At 41.3% G+C, this 11,090-nt stretch overlaps 1 protein-coding gene across 1 annotated transcript in view; it reads left to right on the top strand.

The window, feature by feature from the left end:
* The first annotated feature begins 7,397 nt into the window (after window positions 1–7,397).
* ankrd6a (ankyrin repeat domain 6a) overlaps window positions 7,398–11,090 on the top strand; it is a 46,782-nt gene continuing 43,089 nt past the window's right edge. The window contains exon 1 of the mRNA XM_031875875.1: window positions 7,398–7,455. Coding sequence (XP_031731735.1) covers window positions 7,398–7,455 — 58 coding nt within the window. The remainder of the gene's footprint in view (window positions 7,456–11,090) is intronic.

Below are 11,090 nucleotides of genomic sequence, written 5' to 3'. Positions count from 1 at the left end.
AATGAATTCCTTATCATCATGAGTAAACTGTATTGCAACACACCAGTCAACACCAAGCCTGACCACATTTATCAATGAGTCAAGCTTCTTATTCCAGAGAATTGTTTAGTTGCTTTCAACCAGTAGATTGAGTTCATACATTGTGACGACCCCTCCCTTCCACCAGGGGTCTGTGTCCCGGTTGCTGTCTATTCTGTCTTTCAGGATGTTGATCGGCAGCTGACGAGCCCCACCTGAGCTTGGTGTGGTCCCGACTATGAAGACACACCATCTGCAGGACGTGAGCGAGGAAATTCTAATCGGCAAAATGCACGACATTTAAATCGAGAAGGAGCAACTTCTGGAGGCGGTTGAGCACAACTGCTCCGTGAATGGATCAGAATAGGCAGTTGGGCAGAAATGGATTATTGTCATGGGAGTGAAGAAGAGAATGAGGGGGAATTAAGGGGGCGGATGAATGAAAGTCGAGGCAATCGTGTGAATACTAATAAACGAACAAGAACTGACAATAATGAGAGTTCGGAAAGTGAGAGAGAAGGTCATGAGCGTGGGCAGAGAGAAAGACCTGATAAATGTATTGTCATAGTGAGGTTCCATGAAAAGGCTCGAGAGAACATGAAGAAAATCAACCCGTTTGTGCTAACAACGGCTCTGCCAAGTAAGATAGGGGAGATCATCTATGCAAAGGTCCTAAATGATGGCAACCTACTGGTGAGGTGTGCAAATGAAGAACAACTTGAGAAAGCACTCAATCTAAAAGAAATAGGAAAACTTAAGGTGTTGAACACATGGAGGGTGGGAGCACAACATGGTGGATGTAAAGGAGTTATCACAGGAGGGCCAGTGAGTGTTGGCATGGACGAACTAAAGAGGAATTTCAAAGGAGGAATATTAGTGAATGCTCAAAGACTAAAAATGACGAGAAGGAATAAAAAAGGACAGTGATGCAGTACTGATTGAGTTTGAAGAAGAGAATGTGCCAACGAAGGTATTCCTGTATCCGAGTTACCCAGTGAGAGTGTATGTGCCAAAGCCACTGAGGTGCTTTAATTGCCAGAGGTTTGGGCACACAGCCAAAAACTGTAAAGAGAAGAATGCTAGGTGTGGTGGCGACCATGAGTATGGAAAGTGTGGAGCCCATAATGTGGCATATGGAGGGTGTAAGGAGATGAGGCTGGAGAATAAAATCCAGAAAGTAAGAGTGGAAAGAAGGATCACTTCTGCAGAAGCTGTAAGAGAATTAAAAGTAAGGAACAATGTTACCAGGATTCAAGCAACAATGGGGGATCAAGAGCTACAACAAACAAATGACAGGATATATGTGGACAAAAAGGATTTAGTAACATTCATTGCAGGAGTGATTAACAGCACAGCAGAAGTAAAGTCAAAAAATGATAAAAATCCAGCTGACTGTCAAAGCATCAGTGAACCACTTAGGATTAGTGGGACTGACATGGGAAGAAGTGAGGGAGAACCTCACTCATCAGTCAGAGGAGTGCTGCCAGGCTGTAAAAAAAAACAGAAACAAAGCATTCAGACAAGTCAGAAGAACCCATAACATGCAGCATTTGATTAAATATAAAAAGGCACAAGCAGTGGTGAGGAGAACAGTATGACAAGCTAAGAGAGATAGTTGGAGACATTTTTGCAATAAAATAGGAAGAACTCCTCCTGTGGGAGAGGTATGGGGAATGATAAAGAGGATGGGAGGAGACAGAAGGGAATGGGATTACCCAGTTTTGACATCTGATGAGGAAACAGCGGTCTCCAACAGGGAAAAGGCAGAGATAATGGCCAAGGCATTTGTGAAGATTCATGGTTCAGATAAGTTGTCGGAAGAAGAAAGAAGGAGAAGGGAAAGAAGAATGAATCAGCATCCAGATGTGTTAGACAGGAGGGAGGACACACATGATGAAATTGATGATCCTTTTACTTTGGCAGAGATGGTGAGAGCAATAAATGGATCAAGACCCACAGCACCCGGGGATGATCAGGTATACTACGTCATGCTAAGGGAGCACTCTTGAAGCTGCTGTGCCTTTATAACAGAGTTTGAGAGGAAGGAAAGTTACCGAGCGCATGGGAAAGAGGCGGTTAGGAAAGCTGCGCACTCGTGTGGCCTGATATAGATTGGTATTTAGATGTCAAAAGAAAAGAAAAATAGTTGATTTGGTAAGTGCATTTGAATATCATGTAATGTAAGAATACAATGATTATACACAGATTTATACGGACGGTGCTAAGAAACCTGAGACAGGAGTGACAGGATTTGGGGCGGCAATACCAGCTAAAGGAATCCGAATCAACAGAAGAACAACTGATAATCTAGGGGTTTAAACAGTGGAGATGGTGGCAGTGCTGGTTGCACTACGATGGGTGGAAAAAGCAAGACAGGAAAAGGTGTTGATATGCTCCGACTCATCTTCAGTCCTAGCAAGCTTAAGGTCTTTTCATTCAAACAGCCGTCAAGACAAACTGTATGAAGTACTTCAGCCAGCCACAAGGATAACTAAACAGGGAGGTCAGGTTAAACCCATCTGGGTTCCAGCACAGGGGTGAGTGGGAATGAGAGGGCGGATGAGTTGGTAAAGGGGGCTTTAAAGAAAGGAAACATAGAAATGAAGATTAGTATCGGTAAGGAAGAGGTCAAGTGTATTATCTGGGAAAACATCAACCAAATGTGACAAAAAAGGTGGGACAGAGAGGAGAAAGGGAGACATTTATATCATATTCAAAAGAGTGTCAAAGTTACCAGGGTAGGAAGTAGGAATAGGAGAGAGGAAACGGTGTTGACAAGGTTACGGTTGGGCCATAATGCACTAAACAAAACACTGAAAATGATAGGAAACACCAGACAGGGTTGTGTGAAGGATGTGGAGAAGAAGAATCAGTTGATGCAGAGAGAGATGATGAGGAATGATCTGAGGGAATCAGGAGTCCATGGATGCACACTGAAAGGAGGACTGAGCACAGGTCAGGGTACTGTTAGCATTCTTAAGGAACACGTTTTTTTTACAGGGTATGATTGAAATGCAGGTATAAGGTACAAGGGTACTGGTTAGACTGCTTATTTGTTTTTGTTTTTTTTAATGTTTTTTTAAATAAAATTTATTTGTATTATTTTGTTTGTTTGTTTTGATTTGTTTTGGGGGTAAAGATTGTAAGTCTATTTTCTGATCCACACTCCGGAGCAGAAGGTGGCGGTAATGCACCAATAAGACGGATGCCAACCGCCGTAAAACAATCAAAAGAAGAAGAAGGCATTCTCCAGGCGTCGCTGGGTATTGGGCAAGAGACTTAACCTCGTTTCTTCCTTTCACAAAATATGCATGAATATGAAAGGCTGCTCCTGTGGAAAGGCCATCATATATCCATTTACTGACATTGACCCTATGAACTATTTCGTATAAGTAAGGTGGATAAGTTCCCAATACAACCCCATTTTAAAAGAGCCTGACTATCCCTTTTACAGCTGCACGTGGCAGCAGGAGTTAACTGAATTAGTCAAACATTAAATGTGTGCAATGTTATTAGGCAAGTTTAGTATGACTGTCGGCCGGGGCACCTGTCAAATAAATAAAACAAACTGTCCCATTTGTTATGGGCGAACAGTAAAGCAGGAAGAGCATCTCTGGTCATATAAATATCTTTTTACCCATACTTTATTTGTACATATTTAAGGTACATAGTGTGAAGAATTTGGACACATTTGAATCAAATCTAGCAGATGAATGCATAAAAATGTAGGTTTGAACTTTCTATGAAATACTTTTGGCTGCTGACATGAAAGGCTTTACATGGCAGAGGTCTTCAGGCGACCCCTCTAACAAAGGATGGTTGGATCATCATGAAGTGAATGGAAGACTGTGTTATGAACAATGGGCAAAGGAAACCACACAGGTGCTAAAAGTGACATTTATTCAGAGTTCTTGACATTTGATTTGACATATAAACTCTGATGAGAAGCACCCAATATCTTCAGAAAATGTCGAAAAGCAATAAGTCAACAGAACAAAAAGCAAACAGGAAAGTTCAACCATGTTGTAAACAGATGAAGATGTCATTACTCATTATTCATTATTTTTAACTGGTAATCCTCTCAATTTTCTGGCAGAGAGTTCCTTGTTGCAATTGATAACTTTTCAAAATATCCAAAATAACCTTTGGGGTTCACCAAGGTCCGATTTTAGGGCCACCTCTTTTTAATCGATATGTTCAAAGACAAAAACCTTTGAAATATCTATATTATTGTAATTTTATTAATCACACTTCATTGTATTTAAGCTGTTCTGTTTTATTGTTATTTTTCATCTACTTTTTATTTCATGCTGTTTTACTACTACTTCTCTTATTATAGCTTTTAATTCTATCTTATTGTATTTTCATGGTTATTATTGTCTGGCATGCATGGGTCTCAAACTGCTGAAATTGTTTTAGTCTTTTCTATTATTTTGTTTTACTGCACTAACCTTTATGAAAGGTGCTAAACAAATACGTTTGATCGATTGATAGATGTGTGTAACATGAAGGGTTGTCTATAAAACACATTTCATGTTATTTTTGCAATGTTCTGTAAAATGTAAATCAAGGGCACATTTATAAACTTAGTTTTTAACTATTTATGAGTGCTACATTTCTTCATTCTGTGTATTTACAGTTATTTCCCTGAGTTACTGACCATTTATCATTTGATCCTGAACTGTGAAGCACTTTGTGTGAGCTCTATAGATGAATCACGATCGTCCTCCTGAGACATTACCTGGTAGGTGTCGTAGTAGCAGATGATGCTCTTGTTCTTGGAGAGGCCCAGCTTGCTGCCCTGATCTGTGGCCAGAGCAAACATGGACAGGAAGCCGGGTGTCAGAGCTTGGACTGGGGCGTGGTCATTGGCAACTGCAGAGGGACACAGAGGCAACGCAATGTTCAACAGCAACCTTCCAGACAGTGACTGCTCACGCCATTCATTTCAAATAATGTCAAACATATTTGCAGAATACATTCTCCTCAAGACCAACAGAGGTTTCACGTGTTTTGTTGTTTCCGGCCCTGGAGACCAAAACAACGGTGTCCCACCGATGTTGTCAGGAAGCCGAACAAAGTTAGTTTGTGTGTTCTGGGCCGGCGGCAACCTCCGGTTCTGACGAGTGAAGCCGATGTGAGAGAGTCTTAAAACTTGCATTCTCTCTACTGATCTGGGTTACTGTAGAAACGTGGCGGTCTGCTCTGTACAGAGGACCTGCTCCCTATGTAGTTATAAATGGCTCATTCTAAAATAACTATTCTTATATTCAGGTGATTAACATTATATTCCATTTCTGCCAATAGATCCCTGTAAATGTTACACTTTTCCTCTAATATGCTGCAGATGTCCCCATAATATAAGATATGTGAGAATCCCCATAACTGCCCGTACTACCTGTCACCTGAACGTCCTGACCAGTTATTGTTGCTGCTTCTGTGGAACCAGCTTCCTGTTTCAGTCCGGGGGCAGCTTCCTGTTTCAGCTTCCTGTTTCAGTCCAGACACACTCACCACATTTAAGAGTAGACTTAAGACTTAATACTTTTCTCTTTGATAACGCTTGTAGTTAGGGCTGGCTCAGGTTTTGTTGTGGAATATTTCTTATGACTAGTCGGGAGAAGAAAGTGAAGGTTTTCAATCAATATAAAGTAAACAGAGTCTTGATGAACGATCAAAGTTTGTAAAGTCAATTTATTTGCTTGCAAGCAAAGAGAACAGTCTCACAGACACATTGCAGTGATCTGTAAGAGTGGTCTGCCTAAACAGTCACAATGCATGGACATTTATGCTCAGACAGCTTCCTGTTATCTGCTTAGCTAACAAGAATACACAAAGAACACAGTTAAAGGCAGGTCATCCTTCGAGCCTTAGTATACTTCATTTAAGACAGTCAGGAAGGCGCTTTATCTCCTGTTTGCAAATCCCTTTGTTCACAGTTTGCCTTACAATAAACCGTTTAAACACACAACAGATGCTTCCTTTGAAGCCACTGGGACATTGTTAAAATGACTATTGCAGAGACAGAATAGACATTCTTTACCCTCACACATCATATATGCATGCAAAGGTTTACGCCTTTACAACTTCAGATAATGCGTCATAAATGAAGTTAAAAGTATTTCAAACAGAGGATCTCTGTTAGTCAAGGCCTCTCTGTGTCTGTCTTACGAAGAAGAAAGAAACAGTGTACAAGATAACAGATAACAAGACACCTGGATACGAAACTAATTAAAGTCATCTACTGAAACTACAGTTTGGTGTCTGCACTTTTAGGACTTACATTCTTTAAACCTTCACATGAGACTATGACATATTTTCCCATTACAGTTTATAGTTAGGGCTGGCTCAGGTTTGACTTGGACCAGCCCCTAGATAAGCTGCTATAGGCCTAGACCAGGGGTGGGCAATTATTTTCCCCAAGGGGCCACATGAGAAACAGGGATTGTTGTGGAGGGCCGGACCAATAGACTGAACTCAAACCTGCTCTATATTATTCCACCTCTTTATAAAAAGCAGTATGTTGTATGGTTTTGATGAGCTGTGAGTAGTAAGAGTAAATGTTATTCAAATTCAAGGTACTTTTCTTGAGTATTTCTATTTTATTCAACTTTGTACTTCTACTCCACTACATCTCAGAGGGAAATATTGTACTTTTTACTCCACTACATTTGTCTGGCAGCTTTAGTTACTAGTTACTTTGCACATTATAATTTTTCAAACCCTTCCAAACTACCCAAACTGAACAACAGAGTATAAAGGAGTTAAAATGAGCTCCACCGTAAACATCTGCAGCAGGATTAATCCAAACAACATACTGTTTAAATTTGTAATATCCATATATAATAGTAAAACACTGAGGGGATCATGTTTTTGCAGAATTAGTACTTTTATTATGATAACTATTACTATACAAATGACCTATTTCTGTTTTTCAGTTCAGTGCGAGAAATCTAGTCTTTGTTGGGCTTGAACGAGTGCACTGAAGTCAGGTTGAATGTGTGAGGTAGAGATGTGAAGGACAGCTTACAGGTGATGTCAGTGAGAGAGGATCTGTATCTGGATTTGTTCAACTTCATCACGGAGAATGTTTGTTCACAGATGTAGGTCGATCCAAAGAGAACCAACATCTTCTGAGCATGTCTCCTCATGTGTGGAAAGTTCTCCTCTTTGAGAGAAGAATACAAATCCAGCAGTGATACTGACTTAAAGTGCTCTGCAGTACTGCATCAGACTGCAGGTCAATGAGTTGGAGCTGAACATCACTGGGAGCATCATCCACACTGCACGTGAAGGGAGAAGAAATCATGTGCATTTCACTCTCAACTGTTTTGAAGTCTTGAAATGGCCTTGAAAACTCACCATGCAGTGCCCCTAACATGGATGATACCTGTGGAGATGTTCAACTGCTGGTGTGGCTTCTTTCAGGGTGTGCAGGTGGGTGAGAGTGTTATCTGCATCTTGCTTGAAAGAAACTGCAACTTTGTCATGAAAGCCTTCACCAGGCTGTACATGTCATGTGCAAAGAGGCCCTTGCCTTGCAGTTTGGTATTCAGATCATTCATTAGTGCAGTCACATCAACAGCAAATGCAAAATCTGTCATCCATTTTACATCAGAGAGCTCTGGGATGTCCTTTACTTTCTTCTCTCAAAACTCTGGAATCTCTGCTCTCAGGTCCCGAACTCTTTTAAGCACTTTGCCCAGGCTGAGCCACCTGACAGCAGTGTTCAGTCTCATGCTGCTCCAAGAGTGCAACAAACTGTCTGTGATTCAATGCTCTTGCCCTGATGACGTTAACTATTTTAGTTACAACATCAATAACATGGTTAAGTTTGAGCACTGACTTACACAACACATTCTGATGTATAATACAATGCAAAAATACCAAGTTCAGTTCTGGGTTGATTTCAGTCACTTTATCTTGCATCCGCTTTAAAAGTCCGACATTTTTCCCCGTCAGATTTGGACAACCATCGGTTGTGACACATGCCAGTTTGTCCCATTTCAGTCCCAGCTTGTGGAAGCATGCATTTACCTCCGTGAACAAATCACTCCCCGCCGTCGTCCCTTTCATTGACTGCATTGCTGCCAGCTCCTCTGTAATCCCGAAGTCTTTCGTTATCCCACGTATAAAGATGAGTAACTGGGCTGTGTCACGGACATCGCAGCTCTCGTCCAGAGTCAAGGAGAAAAGTTCGAAATTGTCTGCTTTTTTTTGCAGCTCCAGGTGCCTCGTTACGGTGCACCTGGAGAGCTGCACATTCTCGAATGCGTCTTTTTTTCTGGGGGCATAGCAGTGCAACAGAGTCCACCAAACACTCTTTGATAAACTCCCCATCAGAGAATGGCTTACTGTTTTTTGCAATTTTGTGGGATATCACAAAGCTGGTCTTGGCGGCAGCATCCCTGGATGTGTGAAGCTTGGTAAAAAGGCCTTGTTGCTTTTGCAGCTTAGCTAGCAAAGCCTCAGACGTCCGTACCCGCTCTACATCCGTCAAGTTTTCGTATTTCTCCGCGTGTTTCCTCTCATAATGACGATTCAAATTGTAATCCTTCAACACTGCGACTTGTTCTCCACAAACTAAGCACACGGCTTTACCTTCGACTTCAGTAAAAAAAACACTTTAAAGTCCATTTGTTAAAAATTCTACACTATGTGTCAGTCTTTCTTTTTTTAACACAGGCTGACATTTTTGAGGGCTAACCGCTAACTCACATCTCCCGTAAACTCAGTTCGCCAACACATTGCAGTGACGCTGCTGCTCACATACGTTCATTAACATACGTAAATTGAGAAGAAAAAAAAAAGAAAAAAAGTCGCCTTCAAAATAAAAGCAATGCAGCTCTATTCTGTGATGTACACTTATTTACGTTTTATTCCTAATTTCCCAATGACCTCCCGCGGGCCGGACGGCAACAGCTCGCGGGCCGGATGTGGCCCGCGGGCCGTACAATGCCAGGTCTGGCCTAGAGTGTCGGGGGACTTCCTAGGATACACTGAGCTCCTCTCTCCAATTCTCTCTCTCCTTCTGTATGAATTAAATTAATGTCCCATTAATGTTCATGAGTAACTTTGCTTCTTCTTCTGAGTCTTTGTGCTTTCCCACCTTGCAGGTTTCCGTGGATCCTGGTTATACCTGGACCTGGTCTTGCCTCCTGCCGTGCTTCTGTCATATGCATTAAATGTGTTATAACTCTGTTATGTTGTTCATTCTGTACACATGACATCTATCACACTTCTGTCCATCCTGATAGAAGGATCCCTCCTCTGTTGTTCTCCCTCAGGTTTCTCCCTATTTTCTCCCCATTAAAGGGTTTTTGGGGGAGTTTTTCCTGTTCCGATGTGAGGGTCCCGGGACAGAGGATGTCACATGTGTACAGATTGTAAAGCCCTCTGAGGAGAATTTGTAAATTGGGATTTTGGGCTATACAAAATAAATTGAATTGAATACTAAAATAAGACTAAATAAACATATCAAACAGAGTGAATTGTAAATAAAGGCCTGTCTCTAATACAAGCACGCTTCACAGAAAGGCCTGCTACCCTCAGTGCTCAGTGGCATTGACCACCAAAGATGACGAATGTAACCTAAACAAACTAGATGTTAGCGAGTAGGTAGAATACATTAGCAAGTGGCCACATATCTACAAGTATTTAGCATTACAGCAGTGAGACATTACGAACTACAAGTCCCTAGATGCTTCAAGCTACGTTATCAGTGGACAGAGCGTCATACCCCATGAAACGTAGGTGTCCTCGTAAAAGCCTTCAATCCATGTTAAATACATACTCATCTGGGTTTATTATCCCTGCCAACCCTTAACATACATTACTACGTGCAACCACAGATGCATTGGGCAGAAAGTCACCACTTAACATAGTCACCTGTTAAACTGAAATGTGCAAGATCCTGTCTGAATTCTGCAGAACTTGAGTCTGATGCTAGAATATCGATTGTGACAACCGAACATGTAACAACCAGACACTTTGATGCTGGTAACAATTTGATGTTTTTTTAAAGAGCTTGCTAACTCATCTCAAAGGCTGGGCCAAACGCCGCTTTAGTTGCCAACATGCGCATGCATAGTTTGAATGACGTCAACCATAAAATGATCTTTCAAAGTAGGGTAAGTAGCAAGATTGCAGTTGTCACAGCTATAAATAACTACGATGATTATAAAATATTACCAAGTTGCCATAATTCAAATAACCTAGATGTGGTCAGAAGACATGTGTCCTTCATAAAGTCCTAGAAAAACACACTTCGGCCCACTTAGGTTTCACAGTGCCAATGTCTATGTAGATGACACAAGTAACGGTCATTCAAAATACTTTTTAATGATACAAACTGAAATTCTAATCCGCATACACGTACTCTTGGCAGTTTTGAGCAGGATCATTATAGTGTTGTTTGGCCTGTGACCCTTTTTTGAGCTCCCCATGTTCACATTCCCAGAAGCGATTACTGCTGTCAGGTGTAGTGGGAAAAATATGTTGAAGGCCTCTGTGTGACCGAGTTGTGAACCTGAAACTTACGTGTGTTCAAAACTATGCAGTAAAGAGGGACTTGTTGTAAATCGTGATAACTGTGACTGGTTCCCAGCGAACACACCTGACAGGAACTAAATAATGAACAGAAGCCTTTAACCTGTGTCAGAGGGCCCCTCATCTCCTGTGTATGATTTATCTGCAAAAGAGGACCTCTCAGTGTATAAAACGGTGGTGAATCCTGCAGTTAGTCGAAGTCTTTACAACATGCTGCCGAATACCTACTGTGTTGTGCACTCTTCCCTTGCAAGCAAATAAACCGAGAAAAGGACAACTTTGAATCTTCTGAAGACTTTATTATTAATTTGTGAACAAAACTCTCTTCTCCCGATAAACATAGAAATATTCTACAACACAGGTGGTCATTTGAATTTGACCACCTGAGTGGTCTACTTTCAAGAGCACAGAAGGAGCTCCAAAGGGGGTTTATTGAAATTATGATGTACTTTAAACTAATTATTAAAGTGCTAAAAAATGTCAAACGGGTCTCCTGACTCCCCATCAGAATATTCAGAGACGCG

Source organism: Anarrhichthys ocellatus, unplaced genomic scaffold, assembly GCF_004355925.1.
Source record: "Anarrhichthys ocellatus isolate YVR2014 unplaced genomic scaffold, GSC_Weel_1.0 scaffold98, whole genome shotgun sequence".
NCBI classification, from domain to species: domain Eukaryota; kingdom Metazoa; phylum Chordata; class Actinopteri; order Perciformes; family Anarhichadidae; genus Anarrhichthys; species Anarrhichthys ocellatus.
The sequence above is the reverse complement of the archived record's forward strand: the minus strand, read 5'-3'. Positions and strand labels throughout refer to the sequence as shown.